At 41.8% G+C, this 18,889-nt stretch overlaps 1 protein-coding gene across 1 annotated transcript; it reads right to left on the bottom strand.

Annotated features, from left to right (window-relative positions):
* Positions 1 to 1,425: 1,425 nt before the first annotated feature.
* On the bottom strand, positions 1,426 to 18,889 carry hs2st1b (heparan sulfate 2-O-sulfotransferase 1b). The gene is made up of 7 exons (XM_085151667.1): positions 18,297 to 18,889; positions 11,076 to 11,317; positions 6,527 to 6,612; positions 6,006 to 6,144; positions 5,821 to 5,918; positions 2,640 to 2,797; positions 1,426 to 2,435 (listed from the first exon to the last, which is right to left on the bottom strand). Exons 1-7 carry the CDS (start codon positions 18,418 to 18,420, stop codon positions 2,209 to 2,211), a joined length of 1,074 nt encoding a protein of 357 aa, XP_085007793.1. The 5' UTR covers positions 18,421 to 18,889; the 3' UTR covers positions 1,426 to 2,208.

Genomic DNA, 18,889 nt, shown 5'->3' with positions numbered 1-18,889 from the left:
TTAAAGCTCAAACGTATTTCTATCCAATATCCATACTATCCCTGATCCAATAGAATGAAGGTACATAAAGCATACAGAGTATTTGAAACTGTATGCTGATGGATTCTGCAAAACATTTGGTTGCGAAACTCTCAAATATCTAATTTAACGCAAATTCCTATTAATGCGACTGTGAATGTCACTACACTCTACTCATCACCCAACCCACCCATTGCAGTTGATACCTGCTCCTCCCCGAGCCAGGTTCTCCTGGAGGTTTCTTCCTGTTAAAAAGAGATTTTTTCTTTCCACTGTCGCCAAATTTGGCTCGTGGGGTCTCATCCATTCATTTGTCTGTAAAACTACACTGATGCAGAATAGCAGACTGAGGTGACTGTTGTCAGCTCACACTATATAAATAAAACTGAACTGATTCATTCACCTGGCGAGTATCCCCAGATAGTGATCCAGCTGTTAATGCAGTCAAATGGCTGCTCCAAGATGCCAGTTTCTAAATACGCAATTAGGGGGAAAAAAACATCACTTCTACGCCAGAAGTGGAGAGTGGAAAGTTAGTATTATCCACAATAATCACATTACCAAAGAATACAATTGAACAACCATGGAAAAATCCTTTATATACACAAGTATTAAGTGAATTTAGGTGAACCTTGATTTTTTTTTTCTTCTTTTTCTTGCTTACTGGCTGCAAACAATTTTAATATCAACTGTTCTATGCCCCTGAATGCAAGATCCTAAAATTAAGCATATCATTTTCTGGACATAAATTTTAATAGATTTTAATTCTAAAACTATCTTAAACTCATGTAAATATCAATTTTAATGAAATAATCAATGTCTCCAGTATTAATACACAGAGTATTAATACACAGTCAACTTTCACAGTCTTCATTTTTGCGGCTTTCTTTCCTGGCATTTCATTAATACAGCAGCTCCTTTCTAGCTTTACCATCCAAAGTCCATAAACATTTACACAAGGCTTTTGCTGTTCAAGACACTCATACTGCTGATGTATCTGCAGCAGCTGTGCCACTTCCAACGTGTGTTATTTGTGTAATTTCTTCATGCTACTGTAATGTTATAGTTTTTATCTTCTTTTGTAAAAATCCCTCACTCTGATGTCAGTGGACTTGTCTACATCTCAGGCACACAGCCAACACTCCTTTCATATGAACGTGCTCATAGCTTGGATGGAGTTTATCAACACTTTTGTGTTACTGCTTATAGCTTGATTGCCACTGTTACAGTATGTGAAATATATCCTGGGTATGTCGAAGTCATTTCATACTACAGAACTCTGGTCTAAGTCTGCTCTGGTTTCAGGACTGCTGACTGGGACTGTATCATTTGGTTCAAGTTGCATAAAACAAGTAAATCACTTTTTAAAAGCCAACCAAACTTATTCACAAAATTCATCACACAAACTTGTAGTTATTTGTTTATATTCAGAGTGTGGAGAGTGGAAAACAGTAATCATAGAAGCAATGCGCCAAAATAAAAGGAAAGTGAATGTGGGATCAGAGGAAAAATAATATTAAAGAAATGTTCTGTACTTTAATATAAAGGCACTATCAGTTTCTTCTTGCTTGCAGTAATACTGTACTCAAACATTCCAGCTGTTAGTCATTAGTACCTTTCTCCTACTCCAGGTTGTCCTTTCAGACTAAAAAAACCCCAAAAGAACAGCAGCTGTCTTTTAAGAAAAAACATGCACATTAATATCTGTGATAAATCACTGAAATAATGTGTGACACATGTAAAAATTGAGAAGATCTCAGTGGAATAAAAAATTACCAGTCACGCATCAAAGGATGCAATGATCCAATCTGTTTTCTTTTGCTACAATTTGGTCCAAAAACATGTTAACACAGCATGTAGGAATGTAGCCGTGACTATCCGCACTTTTTTAAACACTGTTTTGAAGCTGCTAAAGTAGTTGAGGTTTCCTGCTTTTATTTTGAAAGTCCACCCAAACATCAAACATGGTAAAAACCCCTTCTTGTCTTAAGGTTTGGGAAATTCTTTCTCACAGTATAGACTGACACCTTCGTTTTCTCAACAGCTGCACTAGCAATAAAAAAGTAGAAATTCCACCACAGTGTCTGAAAGGATTTCCCAACTAGACCCCAGTGAAACCAGCACTGCTTAATGTCTCGTACTTTCCCAGTGTACACGACTTGTCCCTGTAATGCTTTTCTGTTGACACTTTTAGTTCACTTTGGGGTAGATCTTTTCATAGAAGAAGCTCTGTGCAAGGACAAAGAGTTCTCCGTCTTTTTCCCTGACGGCGTGGGCACGCACAAACTGAAACTGTTCAAGTGCAAACTCGTAAAATTCATTTTCGATTTTCCAGATGTTTGACTGCTGCAACTTGGCTATTGTCTCTTTGGTGGGGGGCTTCTTCTCTGTGGTCTTCCTAAGGTGCGATTTCTTTCCTGGAGGAACACAAGAAGGTTTAATGATTCCAGGTAACATGTTGTTACTGCTCTACTAAAAAAGCATTCAGTCAGTTAAGTGTAAATTGAGACCAGGAAAAGGATTCATCATATAAAGGTAACTCCAGTACTGACAGGGCTCGTTTTAAGGGCATCACAGCCACAAATAAGAAGTAACAGTATGAATTTGTGTTTTGTTGCTACCTGTTCTGTAGAGATCTGTGGCTCCCTTAAAGAAGCGTGGGAGTGCTGCCTCCAGGATCATGATGAAGTCCTCGAGTTCCTCCGTTACTCCCACTAACAGGTACTCGTTTACCAGGTTGTATTTGGCCTGTTCCAGAGCCCATCTACTGCCCGCGTTCCTGCACAAGAAACGGAGATCACAGTTTAATTTAGATCGCCTCATCTGATGGCCAGGCTTTTCTTCTGTTACTTATCTACGTCTTTGACATCACTGCACAATACTCCCTAGCGATAGGTGGGTATTATGCAAAGACTGAGCAGCTTTCTTGAATTCTGCTGTTCTTATTTTCATGCTAGCTCTCTTCCAGCAAACTCTAAATTTTCTCAGTGATGAGCAAAGCCGTTGTTGCATTTAAGGAGCACAATGTCCAGGAATGCTGATCATTAAAAGAAAATAACTACATAAAAGGAAAAATGTCAAACTGCATGCATTAGTAACAAGGTTACTGTGATCACACTCATTTACTGTTTAATTCCTAATAATGAAAAGGAATGACTCAGTTTATTTATTATTTATTTGAAAATAATCAAAATAATCTCCAAAGGGAATTCAAAGTCATTTCCAAACTGTACACAAGGTTTTTTCTTCTTTTTATAACAGATGAGTGATTATGATTTTAGTGGTATTTCTAATTTCACTGTACAAAAAGCTAAAAAAAAATACATATTCCTATTGTTGAGGTGAAATTTTAGAATAATGCTGACAAAAAACAAAAATCTGTCTTTGGCTTTCAAAAGACATTTGAGGGTTATGAGGATGAATGACTGTTGTTTTTCTTCTTTTGGAGGATAGGGAGGCTTTAATGAGAACATCCTAGGTTGGACATATATAAACACTGCTTCTGCCACAGGCTGTTCAGTCACTAATGAGTCTGAGTACACAGATTGTGGACTATATATCTATATATGTGCTGTTTACATCGTCTGTGTAATATGTGATTAGTGAGGAGAAAAAAACCCCAAACAGAACTATACCATATCCTCATCACTGTTTACAAACAACAGATGGAGCCTTTTCTTTCACTCAGCTTGGAGAAAGAATAAATTGTCACACTGCGACTAATTCAAAACAGTCATCTAACATTTTATAACAGACACTGACAGTGAATTACACTTTAGTAGATAGTTAATTACATTACATTCAATTAATCCTTACATTAAGATTCTATTAAAATGTAATGACACTCCTCCATGACTCACTACCTTGTTAGTGTTGGAGGGGTTTGTGTGTCCCAGGGGCTAGCTCTGGGTGAGGGAGCAGACAAATAGCGATTCAAAAACCCCTATGAGTGAAAGATCTAGGGAACAGCTCACGCTGCCTGGGATAGGGTTACCAGGGATGAGTATTTCAGTACCCCTTCAGCTTGCTGCCACTATGTTGGAGTTTTTCCCAGTGAACAATAGGGTTTGGTTCCCTGAGCCTGTTTCCCTTTCGTTTGCTCTTATGCGCCGAACGACAGTTGAGAGTACCGGACCTTCTTGGTATCCATGGGTGGAGTGCTTGAGGGTGCTCCACCTGGGGGCTCCGTCGTCTCACTTGGAGACTTGAACACTCATGTCAACAACGACACTGAGACCTGGAGGGACGTGAAGGGAGGAACGGCCTCCCAGATCTGAACCCTAGCGTATCCATAAGTGCACGTGGCATCACGACACCCTAGGCCGCAGGTTGATCATCGATTTTGTAAATGTATCATCAGATCTGCAGCAGTATGTTCTGGACACTTGGGTGAAGAGAGGTGCTGAACTGTCAATTGATCACCACCTGGTGGTGTGTTGGACCCTGTGGCAGGGGATGATACTGGACAGACCTGTGGGCCCCTAAAGGTATAGTGAAGGTGCGCTAAGAATGCCTGGTAGAGGCAATGCTGCAAGGCTGTCTTGGTTAACAATGCCTCTACAATGTTCCATGGAGGTTAGGGACCGTACCTCTGGAATGGATCTTTAAGAAGAGGAAACTGGACAGTGTGCTCCAACTATAGAGGGATCACAATCCTCAGCCTCCCCAGGAAAATCTATGCCAGGGTGCTGGAAAGGAGAGTCCGTCCGTTAGCTGAACCTCGGATACAGGAGGAAATATGCGGTTTGCATCCTTTTCACGGAACACTGGACCAGCTCTTTACCCTCTCGAGAATACTTGAGGGTACATAGAAGTTTGCACAACCAGTCTACATGTGTTTTGTGGACTCTGAAGAAGGAGTTTCACCGTGTCCCTCTGAGTCTTCTGTGGAAAGAGCCTCGGAAGTATAGGGTTTCTGGCCCGTTGCTACGAGCCATTTGATCCTTGCAAAAGCTTGGTCTGCATAGCCGGCAATAAGTTGGACTCGTTTCCAGGTGGGTGTTGGACTCCGCCTTTGTCACTGATGCTTTTCATAATTTTTAGGGGACAGAATTTCTAGGCGTAGCCAAGTGGTGGAAGGCTTTCACTTGGGCGATCTCAGAATCTCATCTCTGCTTTTCGCAGATGATGTGGTTCTGATGGCTTCGTCAGGTGGTGGCCTCCAGCTCGCACTGAAGCGGTTCGCAGCTGAGTGTGAAGCAGTGGGAATGAGCAACTCCAAGTCTGAAGCCATGGTCCTCTGAAGCTCACAATTGATGGGAGCGGGCGATCGGCAGACGGATTGGGTCCGTCGTGGTGAAGAGAGCTGAGTGTAAAGGCGAAGCTCTGTATTTACTGGCCAATCTACATTCCTACCCTCATCTACGGTCACGAGCTTTGGGTAGTGGCTGAAAGAATGAGATCATATATACAAGTGGCAGAAATTTGCTTTCCTCAAAGGGTGGCTGGCGTCTCCCTTAGAGACAGGGTGATGAGTTCAGCCATCTGGTAGGGCCTCAGAGTAGAGCCGCTATGCCTCACTTTGAAAGGAGTCATTTGAAGTGGTTTGGGCATCTGACAAGGATGGCTCCTGGGTGAGGTGTTCTGGGGATGTCCCATCGGGAGGAGGCCTTGGGGCAGACCCGGGACATGCTGGACATGCACCCTCTTTACATTTATTTGTACTTCCCATTTTGTCGCTTCGAAACGACTTCTGCTCTGTGCCACTGCTGCATCCCGTTGATGCTAAGCTAGCAGCCTAAACAGGAGTTGTAGCAGTTCAGAGAAAGAGAATGATCGGGCTATCAGGTGCAGCCCACTCACCAGCACTCTGAATAGTGACCACAGAAGAAAGGGATCTGCAACCACAGTTTCTCCGGAGCACAGTCAGACCCACCTGATGACACACACTCATCAAAGGTCTGAAACACAATGCGAAACACTTGTCATTGTATTATCCAGACAAAAAACAGGTCATTCAAAAAGGATGCAAGCTGTAAAAGAAGCACCTTCTTGTCTCCTTGTTTCCTTCGTCGAAGGCCTGGTCTGTAGTCATCTCCAAAACGTAAAAAATAGTAGTACGATACAAGGCGCTCTATGGGATCACGCACAACATTGATGTACAGTGGTTTACCTTTCACGCCATATCTGAACAAAAAGAAAAGGGAGGGCACATTCTTTAAAATCTTTTGAGACTTAATTTATACTTCACTGCAGCAGCACATGAAGCTGTGCTGCTGAATTTTATTGCATTCAAAAAGCATATTCTCCCTAGTGAAAGCATGGAGCAGCATCAGGGAGTGAGAGTGCAAGTTAACCGAATCTCTCTCACTGAGAAACACTTAGACCATTAGAATAATTACCTGTGATCACAGAGATGATAGTGTCAGGGGAGATAAGGACAACAATGCCATTAATCAACACTAAAGCACATGTTAGCGATCAATACGTGACCTCCCTTTATCTGCTCTGCTGGCTGTTTGTAACTAATCTGGATATTAATGGTATTACAGGAAATGAAGGGCCTTACTTTGAGAAGTCCAGATAAGCTACATGGCCGTGGTAGAAGCTGGGCTTCATCTCTCTCCATGAGGTGGCGTTCCTGACAAAGCGCACCTGGAGACAAAGATAATGGAAACTAATTACGGAGCCGCGGGGAAACGGAGCCACAACAGAAATGTTTGTGCTACATGTTGCTACAAACTTTACTCAGTTACAGCGCAGAGTTCAAATACAGCAAAAGTGTCAACCCTTCCCAATGAACAAATGAGCATTTGCATTCATATTTACAACTGGAACACATTTTGATAATGAATAATAAATACTTTAAAAATAATTTTTAGTCATGTGACAGGGTGGAGCCCTGGAGGTCAAAACGCTGTTATAACATGCAGGTGAATCCCAAAGAACATGCCTGTCACTTCTTCATCTGTTTTCAAGCACAAGCTCTGAACAAGCTGCAGATTTTGAGCACTTGAATTTCACGTACAGCTCCAGTCACTAAAACATCCTTGACAGTCTTTCCTCTTACACTGCGCAGCTGAATGTACAGAATATTTATCCATGCATGTTTTTGGTCTGGATGAGTCACAAAAGCTGCCGTTTAAGGAGAAAAAGTTCAAAGTAGAATGTCAAAGTAAAAACAAGCGTTAAGTAGCTAATGTCCAATGTCCATCCATTTTCTAAACCACTTATCCAATTTAGAGGGCTTGAGCCTAACCCAGCTGTCACAGAGGCAGGATACATACCGAACAGGTCGTCTGTCAGTCCACTGAACGGTTAACATAGAGAGACACAATCACACTCTGATCTAACATGCGTGTCTTCAGCTTGTGGGAGGAAACTGGAGTACAGAAATTCTTTATCATAAAGATACTACAGAAATGAAACATGAGTATTAATGGTGTAAACATCACATCATGATAACGTAATGATCTAAAACTCTGAGATTACTTAAAATGTGTTTATGTAAGCTTGAAAAGAAGTTCTTACTTAAATAAGGCACATAATCTGGTAACTTTAAAAAAATTATTTCAATCAAATTCTGGCACCAACGTTTGTATAAAAGGTTCCTTAAGTTGTAACATTCTGTTCAAACAGCGTTCGGATTAAATAAAGATGATTAAATTGTGTGTCTACTAAAGGTTTCTAAGGAAACTGCACATGGAGCACTAAAACACTGGAAAGTGGATCAGGTGGAACCAAAGCACAATCAGAAGGAACATAAGTGATCATCAAAACCACCATCACTGAAATTACTTCATAGATAAAGAATTTTCTAAATAGAGAACAAAAGCCTCTAAATAGAAAGAATACTGTCAAAGAAAGGCCGTTTACATGCTGTGAGAGGACGAGCAGCATCTGTGAGCAAATGCTGAGGAGAGCAAACAAGGCCAAAAACTTGGGTTAAGAAAGACAGATTTAGATGTGAACAAAACTTTATTACAGAAAAGTGAAATGTAAGGACACATACAGAATTATACCACAGCATATCAAGCCCACAGGGAAACAGGGTGATGGGAATATTGAAATCTTCTGGAATAAAACTGGTTCTTGAATGCTGCAGTCAGGAAAACAAAACAGAAGCAAACAAGCACTAAGCTAATCTGAAGTTCAGGGACTTTTTGTGCCCAAGGCACAACACAAGACCTCATTCATATTTGCAATCATATCTGCTCGTATGAACAGTATTCAGTATACAACAGCCCACAGTTGGATTTATAAAACCAAGCATGACAGAAAGACTGCAAACATACTGGCGTCGCAGACGGTGATGTGCTGAATCACAATATGTAAACAATATAACGCATCACTTATAAATGTATTTCATCACAGACACCAAAACCAGCAGTGTTGATAAATATAAACCAAATCAAACCTAATAAAAACAGTCTAATATGTATGTCACCATCCCCCTATCACATCCACCACCTTCAGAGCAGAGAGAAAGCAACTGGACTGCGGGTTGATATCAAGCTGGTGGCAGGGTTCAGGAAAGTCTGGTTTGCCTTATATATGATGCTTATTACCTTGAGACAAATTACCGTAATGAATTTCAGAAAATTTGAGATTAAAGAGCACAGAAGAATGTTAGGGTCAGTTGGTTCCATCAATATTTAACTGTATAAATGACCAGGATGATGTTAGTTTTCTTTCAGATTCTGCAAACATGGCCTCTCCACGAATACACTGGATGCGCAGTGGCAGCTCTCACCTGGCATATCATCACCACCTGCACATATCCACTGCCTGGTAATAGATGTTTTTATTATAATGCACCAACTCAAATAAAATACACTCACCAAATTGCGGTGACACACATCACTGCAGTAAGAAGAACCAATGATCACCAACCTAAATATGATCCATAGATATTCATGGGGTGCTTTGACCATTTGTGGAATGAGGGTGATAAACATAAAGAGGTTTAGATATGAGGCTGGTGTAGATACATTCCCAGATGGACTATGATTTTACAAAGTGGAATATGTACCTTTTTAAAATCTGCCTTTTATTTGCTCAAACTATTTTTGTTTTTTCTGCTCACGCTTAATATGGAGCCCATCCACTCTTTGATTAATGAGGCCCCTTGGACTTGCTTTAGGGTACACCACCAGTCTAAACCAGCGGTCCCCAACCCCCGGGCCACGGACCAGCACTGGGCCGCGAGAGTTGAGGCTCGGGTGTGAAATTTATGGTTTTCAGGGTTTTTCTCTGGGTCTTTTCCCGTGTTGTACATCTGTCTTATTTTGAAAGAAGTATTTACGTGTTACCATAGCGACCAGAGAGCATTAAGGGGCAGAGAGGAGGATGTTAGTCGCATTTCAGGAGGACACTGCTAATAACGCTACACAATTACACTGTGAATTTGCGTTTATTATTATATTTACAAATACCACTGTTTTTGTCTTGGTCGTATCATTTTATTTTGTTGTATTTATCCGCGACACCTTAAAGGTCTGTGAAAATATTGTCTGACATTAAATCGGTCCGTGGCGCAAAAAAGATCGGGGGCCACTGATCTAAACTATTAAATAAATAAATGCCTTAGACGTTATAAACTTTTGCTTCTAGTGTAAATTATGCCACTGATCAACAGCATAAAAACAAAACACATTACACACATGGACAATATTATGGACAATTAATTATGACATTTGAAACACACACATTTTAATATCACCCTACACTATTAATAAATAACACAAAGTCAAACATACCTTGGCTGGACTGGATGTTTTAACTTGATACAAAAGTGTTCATATATAAAAATGAATCTTGGCTGTGACGGGACTGCAGACTGTCGTTTACCCTCATATGTGTGTGTGTGTGTGTGTGTGTGTGTGTGTGTGTGTGTGTGTGTGTGTGTGTGTGTGTGAGAGAGAGAGGTGGGGGTGGTGAGTAGGTGCGAGCCTGTTGTGAGACGGCAGACAGGATATTACATTGGCAACTACAAATAACACCACTATAGCTTCAGGGCATTTACACTGTGTGAACTGAGCTGCTCTCAGCAGTAAACATTCACTAAGAGTAACAGGATGCGTAGAAAGACACAGACAATTCTCAAACCAAAATATCATCAGGTTTCATTATTTTCAACGTGCAAACAAACACACCGGAGAGAGGGATTCATTAACAGACAACAGCCGCAGATGATTTTCCCTTCCACCACCACAGAGTACCTTTTTCATGAGTGATGTGGATCATCAGAATAGCGTGAAATTGGCAATAGGGCTGTGCGATATGACCAAAATCTCATATCCCAATATAAGAATTCTATCGTCCCGATAACAATATAAATCACAAAAATGTAACATTTTCTGTAAATTCAGTGAATCTTGAGCAGCTCGACTTGCGGGAAGTGTTTCCAGCTTCGCGTCATGTAGCTGGAGTCGAGTGTTTTAACAGATGCATGAAACTATACATTTTTAGACATAAGTTGTAACAGCCGCCGTTTTCTTTGTGAGTATTTATTACACGGCGTGCTGCGGGCAAAAGCCTGTTCTAACGTTTGAGTCTAAGTTTCTAGACTCTAAGTTTCTAGAGTCTAACGTTTCTAACGTTTATTTTTTAGCACCTGGCGGCTCTTTTTTACTTCTCATCCGTAAATAATCTGCTCTTTCACGTGATTCAGTTTATTTTGAAAAGTCTCAACAGGATCTTGAGCTTTATTGTGAAAGGTTTATGTGGTTTATGTGCGGACACGCGATGCTGCTACTGTTGTTGTTGCTAACCACAACGCATAAAAACAGGCGCTTGGCTGAAAATTGCACATTCTTAAATATTCTCTCTAGGACTTCAGCATGTAAGAGTTGCATAAATATGTGAAAAACAAAGTTATCTCAACCTAGTGAGATGAGGGACAATAATGAATATTTCTAAGATACAGAAAAAACATTAGTGGAAAATACTCCAGGACCACATTTCAGTGGAGGAACCCGAGCGTGATCCCAAAATCTTACATCGTCTCTGCGATCTGTCTAGGTATAGAAGCATAAACAGAGCCTTTAAAAATGTATTCCTGCGCAAAATATAATAAATGTTACTCTGTCATTTTGGCTGAGCGTATGAGGTCTTACTTGGTCTTGTAGAGACATGACAGGGTTGTTCTTGGTTGTGTTGATGTGCAGAACGTGGAAGCGATTCTTCCCACACAGGTCGTAGGCGATGTTAGTGAAGGACGTGCTGGCTGTTTTGGGCACTCTGTTGTAGATGATGACCGTGTCGTCGTTTTCTACTATCGGCGGAACTTCCCGCCCACCCCCGTATTCGCTGTGACGCTGCTCTACTTTGGCCACCTCGTGTCTGGCTATGGTGCGTTCTGAACAAGCAAGTAAACACAGTCTGTTGTTAACATTTTAATTATACAGCGCACAACTGAATAAGCACAATATTATAATATTCGATTTAGCACTAAAAAGGACAGTCACTCCAGCTTATCACACCACCATAAAATAGTCAGTCAGTAGTTTTAGGGAGCAATTTGCATTCCATGTAGCTGGATGTTGTTCAAAGAGATTGATCTAACCTTTATGTCTTCCTATTCGTCTTCTTTGTATTTGCTGATTAGCTAAACAGCTGGAATGAGTGAGGAGCAGGAGCAGACTGGCAGCTGCCAGATGAAATAAACCCTGAGATGAGATTCTCCCCTCCCACAGGAACATGGCATAAGGCCAGTGAAGCTTGTTAGTTAGCATGCCTTAATTAAAGAAAACAACAAGTCCTTCAAAGCACAATAACATCAAAACAACTAATTAGGCTTTTGATGATAACATTGACAGGAGGCATAATTAAAGGTGTTTTCTCCCTCTTCTTTTCTCCACTGCAATGTTAATTAAAGACAATTACACGAATGGCCTTGTGTCTCTTAGACCGGATGTGTGGCGCTCAGTATGCTGCAACATCCAGCAGTCCAGCAAGTCCTTTACTGTCTGACACGATGAAGGCTGATGAAGCTCAGGGGGTGGAGGCTGTTTGAGTTCCTTTTGTCTCCATTTTAAGGCAGATGGATGGTCACTTATATTAAAGATTAAAGAAAATGGGATGTGTGCATATTTTTCTGTTAGGCGTGTGTTCCTGGTAACTTATTTACGGGTTGATTAAATGGAAGAAAAAATAGTCAGACCAGTCTTTAAGCAAGAAAGACAGTGAAAGCAGTCCAAATTGAGCACAGTGTAAATGGTGAGGTTAAACTAATGCATTGGTATTTAATGAGAGCCGCTTGAAAGCATATTTTGTATGATGTCAAAATGTCAAAATGCTGTTGAGATGGCTATGGAGCCGAATCTGAAACAAAATGTTTCTTAATTTCAAAGAAAAAAGATTAAACTGAGTACACTGGCAGGCGTCAGTGGTACTCAGCATCCTAGTAGATACACATATGACTTCTTGTTCAGTTATCGAATTCAGAAGATTTTCAGGGAACCTTTGATGGCTGAGGAATAAAAATACTGAAACTACAACTTCAACAGTTTATTCAAACTAAAAAAAACATGTACAGTTATTTTTATCTGTGTTGATTTCCTGTAAGCATTAATTACTTTCATCTTTACTTTGATACAGTATAACTTTTGATATTTAAGATCATGATTTTTTTCAGTTGGAAATTTTATGTTTGCAGATTTGGGGGTGTTTTTAGCCTTTTAAATCATCTTTGATTTTCAGATCTTATCAACAATTTCTGAGTTTTGGCCTTGATCTCGCAGGGCGTCAATGTGGCATTAACTGAGAGAAGGGTGGAATCATGAGCGATGACTTCAGATATGTTGTGGAATGCACACAATGTCTGTGTAGGTCATGGAAATTTAAGGCACTTGGAAAGAAAAGCGACTGGACTTCCTCTTTGAAGAGAATGGAAACCTCAACATTGAAGTTTAACGGAAGCCCACACACCTAGATCAGTACCTATTCTTTGACTCCCACCACCCTCTGCAACACAAACTTGAAGTAATCAGGACCCTGCAACACTGAGCCAAAAACATTCCCTCTAAGCGAGAAGGGAAAGAAAGGGAACACACATAGGTAAAGAAAGCTCTTAAAATATTGGTGGTGTACACGTGAGAAGTGGAACGAAAATCATACATGATTCCAAACATTTTTTACAAATAAATAACTGAAAAGTGGGGTGTGCGTAATTATTCAGCCCCCTGAGTCAATACTTTGTAGAATCACCTTTTGCTGCAATTACAGCTGCCAGTCTTTTAGGGTATGTCTCTACCAGCTTTGCACATCTAGAGACTGAAATCCTTGCCCATTCTTCTTTGCAAAACAGCTCCAGCTCAGATTAGATGGACAGCGTTTGTGAACAGCAGTTTTCAGATCTTGCCACAGATTCTCGATTGGATTGGACTTTGACTGGGCCATTCTAACACATGGATATGTTTTGTTTTAAACCATTCCATTGTTGCCCTGGCTTTATGTTTAGGGTCGTTGTCCTGCTGCAAGGTGAACCTCCGCCCCAGTCTCAAGTCTTTTGCAGACTCCAAGAGGTTTTCTTCCAGGATTGCCCTGTATTTGGCTCCATCCATCTTCCCATCAACTCTGACCAGCTTCCCTGTCCCTGCTGAAGAGAAGCACCCCCAGAGCATGATGCTGCCACCACCATATTTGACAGTGGGGATGGTGTGTTCAGAGTGATGTGCAGTGTTAGTTTTCCGCCACACATAGCGTTTTGCATTTTGGCCAAAAAGTTCCATTTTGGTCTCATCTTTTTTTTTTTTTTTTTTTTTTTTTTTTTTTCTTTTTTGCCTGTCCCGTTTGGCTCTTTTGCCATCAGAATTATTGTCTAAAGGCGAAGAAAGATGCCCAACGGTTTTTCTTTACCAAATTGACCATCCCAGCTTTGCCGTAATGGTCCATTTGATTCACCTTTTATTCTTTATTTTATTTTCACTTGCTGAATACGGGACAGATTTGACTGGGGGAAAGAAAAGGGAGAAAGAAAGAGGGAAAGAAAGACAGTTGAGAAGAGGGACGGGGGAGAAGGGCAAAAAACAAAAACCAACAGAATAAGCAGAAGAAAAAAAATAAATAAATAAAAAAATAAATACATATATCGATCACCTGGATCACCTGTTGAGAAAGAAAAAAGAAAACAAGCAGAAGAAAACGAGAGTAATACAATAAACCACATCACAATGATATATGGGAATATGACAGTAACTACTAAATATTAAACATTATTGTGCAGCACGTAAGATCGACAGCACAGTGTGCATTGAGGTAGGAGCCAAAAAGGGTGTAGTTTGTGTGTGTGATCACCCGTGTGTACACCTGTGAGCATGGACGCGCTTGTTTTCTTAAAAGGTTCCCTCATGTAATGATCTGCTAGAGGGTGTGGGGGGCCACTGCCCCGTCCTCCAGGGCATGAAGCAGGTATGGAGGAGATCAAAACTCCAGACATCCAGAGGCCCCCAGAACACAAGAGACCAAGGAAGACCAACAGAGGGGCAGCCGCGCCACTGTCCCAGAAAGAGCTGAGGAGAGTCCCAGATGAGGGGTCACCCAGCAGCCACGGAGTAGAAGCCAGGGGGGGCTGCAGTGACGTGCCCGTGAGCTCCGCCGGCAGCCAGCTGTGCCTGAGTGACCGAGCCCCAGGCCGAGAGGCCGGGGGCACCCCACCTCCGAGGTGGCCCAAGCGAGCCCCAGGCTCCAGGCCCCGATAAGCAGCCGCCAAGGAGTGAGCCGGTGTGTACCCGGACGCCCACCCCCGGACACAAAGAACCACCAACGCACCGATGTCTGAGGGAGTCCGCCCCCGGCAGGGGAAGTGGTGGGGGGAGATAGGCCTCCAAACCTTGGAGGGCCTGAGCTGTCCTCAGAGAGGTGGCATCTGATACCCAACCTGACATATAGACACAGACATACAGGCACACACAGATACAAACATCCATTCCCACCCTCATGCTCTCATATGCACTTACTCCACACTCAACCAACGTGGAGACAGACATAAAGAGACGCTGTACACACAATCACACTCCCCAAGCGTACTCTACGAACCGGGTCTAGGTACCCCTGCCCCTGGAGGGGGGAACTGCACCCAGACCCAGGTTGTGTTACCCTTTTCCCTGCGGTGGGGAGAAGCAGACCGCCCCGACTCCGCAGCAGCAGGGAGGCCCCACATTCCGGATCCCAGTCGGACGGCCAACTCCTCCTCCTAGCCCCCCTGCTCCAGCAGGAAGCAGAGAACGAGGGTGAGAGAAGACTCCTAACCTCCCTCCACCCGCTCATTGTAGTGTTGATGTATGTGTGTTCTAAGGTGCATTTAAAACCCAGGAGGGCATGGAGCTACCTGCCAGAGAGCAGCAGGTAAGCGCATAGTCCCTCCTGCTAGCCCTCAATGTCTACGTGTATTTAAAATTGAGAGGTGGGCAACGACGCCGGGGGTGAGGTGTACACCCTGATGGTAATTGGGATTCCGTGTAGCGTGCCCACCCCCAAGATCCTATATGTATGTGTAATGAGAGTGTGAGTAATGTGAATGTCTAAGTTGCGGGATAAAATTGAGGCAGAGGCAGCCAGAAGGGGACAGAGGGGGGGGGGGGTTACCTCCTCTGCACCCTGGTGACACACCCCTACTCCAAGGCCCTGCATGTGTGGTTGGTCTCATCTGACCAGAGCACCTTCTTCCACATGTTTGCTGTGTCCACCACATGGCTTGTGGCAAACTGCAAACGGGACTTCTTATGGTTTTCTGTTAACAACGGCTTTCTTCTTGCCACTCTTCCATAAAGGCCAACTTTGTGCAGTGCATGACTAATAGTTGTCCTATGGACAGATTCCCCCACCTGAGCTGTAGATCTCTGCAGCTCGTCCAGAGTCACCATGGGCCTCTTGGCTGCATTTCTGATCAGCGCTCTCCTTGTTCGGCCTGTGAGTTTAGGTGGACGGCCTTGTCTTGGTAGGTTTACAGTTGTGCCATACTCCTTCCATTTCTGAATGATCGCTTGAACATGGGATGTTCAAGGCTTGAGAAATCTGTTTGTAGCCTAAGCCTGCTTTAAATTTCTCAGTAACTTTATCCCTGACCTGTCTGGTGTGTTCTTTGGACTTCATGATGTTGTTGCTCCCAATATTCTCTTTGACAACCTCTGAGGCCGTCACAGAGCAGCTGTATTTGTACTGACATTAGATTACACACAGGTGCACTCTATTTAGTCATTATTAGTACTAGTGACTATTTAGTCACTACTATTTAGCACTCATCAGGCAATGTCTATGGGCAACTGACTGCACTCAGACCAAAGGGGGCTGAATAATTATGCAAACCCCACTTTTCAGTTATTTACTCGTAAAAAAAAATGTTTGGAATCATGTATGATTTTCGATCCACTTCTCACGTGTACACCACTTTGTGTTGGTCTTTCACGTGGAATTCCAATAAAATTGATTCATGTTTGTGGCTGTAATGTGACAAAATGTGGAAAAGTTCAAGGGGGCCGAATACTTTTGCAAGCCACTGTATGTGCACAGAGGGGGTGGCTTACAACACCAACTGTCTGCCACCCACAATCCAGTGTTAAGATCCCTTCCGAAGCACCTTAACACCCACTCACGTCTTGCGTCACTTGATCTCAATAGGTCACAGGACAGGTTGAGGCAAGGCCTTAAAATGGTTTCACCCAATACCTCTGTTAATAATGACCCACACCCTTTTTCATACCTTGGCTCATTTGATGAGTCTACGACCCTCTTAAGGGACAACTCCCAATACATCTTAAATAGCTGACTCTCTGCCATTTGGACTTAGAACTGAAGAAGCTTCTCAAATGAGAGGTGAAACATCTTCTATTCTATTGTATTCATTTGTATTATTTTAAACATTAAAATACTTAATTATCACTTCCACAACATCTGCTTGATTAGGCTTATAAAATGCAGATGACTGGGGTCAATTTTCTTGGTTGCCAGGGCGATGCATCCCCTCTGAATAAATTTTGTCAAAAAATGTGATAATTAATGTCCTTGAATATAAACTAATAAGATTTATTATAAGTCACTTTTTCACATTTTGCTGCGAGCACATATTCTCGATATACACGTGTACAGCTCGCTTCAATCAAACTTTATTAGTAAATGATGAAAAACACTGTTTGTGTTTATCTTAGAAGTCCCTTGCACAAAACTACTAAAAACCAAAATCTCCTGGTTTCTAAACGCATAAAGCCTCCAGTGTCAGCGTTTTTCAGTGTCCCAAATTTCTTCTAAAGTTGGGAAACGAGCTCAAACTTGCAGACACACAGAGCCAAATGAAGATCAGATCCTGCTGTAGACGATTTGGCCTCACAGAGCTCTGATCCAAACAAAATGATTCATGGCAGCATGTCTGTTTTCAACCACGCTTGACGTTTTGTGCTTGTAACCCAACATGGAACTTGTCTGTGTTTCCAGGAATCTTTACTGAATATTAATGTGGAATGTCTGGCAGTCTGCGCAGGTGTTGGCTGCACTCTGTTTTCACATTTGAAAGGTACAAGTGAAAGAAGTAATTGTGCAGTAAGGAATCAACATGGCTAGATTAAAAAAAAATTGCCATTGCTTGTGTGTTGTTTAACGATTTTCTTGTGTACTTTTCTGCAATAAATGTTTAAAATTACTTTTGAAAAAAATGTCTATATATTATATTATTTACTTTTGGTCCTAAGGTACTTTCCTTATGTTGATGACCAAAGATTCTTTGGTGGGTGCCAAGTTTTTATTTATTTATTTACATAAACAGGGAAAACCCTGTGCTTGAAGGGATATACTTCTGATGGGTGGAAAAATATGGATTTCCATCAAAATCTAAATTAAAACATACTGGCGTTGTTTTCAGGTTCATCCTTTTCCAATTAGGTCAAATCCGTGTACACAATTAGCCTGGGGAGGCTTTGGTGCATAAGCTTATTGAGACTGGAATATCTATGTATGTGTGTCACATGTCTATGTTGATGAACACTACTCTTCTAAATTATCTTACAGTCTTACAATCTGATGATAATAAAGAGTATAATAAACACTGAATTCAATAATAAGCAAAGCCACTATGGAAACTAGCTGAAACCAAACTGAACTGAAAATAAAAATGAAAATAAATTAATCACAATAACGTCGATGGTTGAGGACTTTCAGCATTGTTGTGTAAATGATTTTTAAGTTTTAAAAATCTCCTGACTTTTTTCCTATAATGTAATTTTTGGTAAAAACTTGTCCGAATGTTTTTACTTTTTATAAATTACAAATTCTATGTTGCATTGCCTCAGTTTTCAAGCCTCAATAAGCTGGGTTACTAGGTGAACCCACCTTTGCTGTGGTCTTACCTAGTTTGGCTCTGGACTCGTCCAATTTCTGGATCTGATTCTCGATCAGGAGCATCGCCACTCCGAATGCCAAAACAGCCAAAAGCTGGATCTTCGGCAGCATCATGATCCTTAAAATCCCCATCAAACAACCGAATGAATCATGCCGTGGATGCCGGTAGCTTCAGGTTTCACATCCACTGATAACGTTTAACCCAGCACAAGCGTCTGCTGCTGGAAACTGGACTGACTCGGATGTTTTGATTTATATATTGCAAATCGAAATCCGGACGCCGAGGTTAGCTGCTGAGCATCATTAGTAGATATAGAGCTCAGCAGCCATCCTGCAGGGTTAACTCTGCGTTAGCAAAACAAACTAACAGCAGCTAGCTCCGTGCTAACACTGGCCAACCTCACACCACCGGCATATTTCAAAACCAGCTTCGCTGTTCGTGTTTTATTTTGGACTTAACCTGCTTTGCCAACCGCGAGTTCGTGCTGAGCTCACAGACATGAAGGCAGCGAAACACAGGTGACTGCATGAAAGATAACCGAGTCCAAACTAAGCTTCTAGCAGGAGTGTCGTTTCTTCTTCATCCTGTGTTTTCATTGGA

The sequence above is a fragment of the Neolamprologus multifasciatus genome, chromosome 23 (assembly GCF_963576455.1).
Source record: "Neolamprologus multifasciatus chromosome 23, fNeoMul1.2, whole genome shotgun sequence".
Lineage (NCBI taxonomy): Eukaryota > Metazoa > Chordata > Actinopteri > Cichliformes > Cichlidae > Neolamprologus > Neolamprologus multifasciatus.
The sequence above is the reverse complement of the archived record's forward strand: the minus strand, read 5'-3'. Positions and strand labels throughout refer to the sequence as shown.

What these genes read in the sequence shown, in the direction of transcription:
- hs2st1b (XM_085151667.1), bottom strand. Translation starts at nt 18,420, where the DNA reads ATGGGGATTTTAAGGATCATGATGCTGCCGAAGATCCAGCTTTTGGCT. An exon ending in CGAGTCCAGAGCCAAACTAG is followed by an intron (nt 11,318 to 18,296) that starts GTAAGACCACAG and finishes TTGCTTGTTCAG; the next exon opens with AACGCACCATAGCCAGACAC. An exon ending in GGTCACTATTCAGAGTGCTG is followed by an intron (nt 2,798 to 5,820) that starts GTGAGTGGGCTG and finishes TTTCTTGTGCAG; the next exon opens with GAACGCGGGCAGTAGATGGG.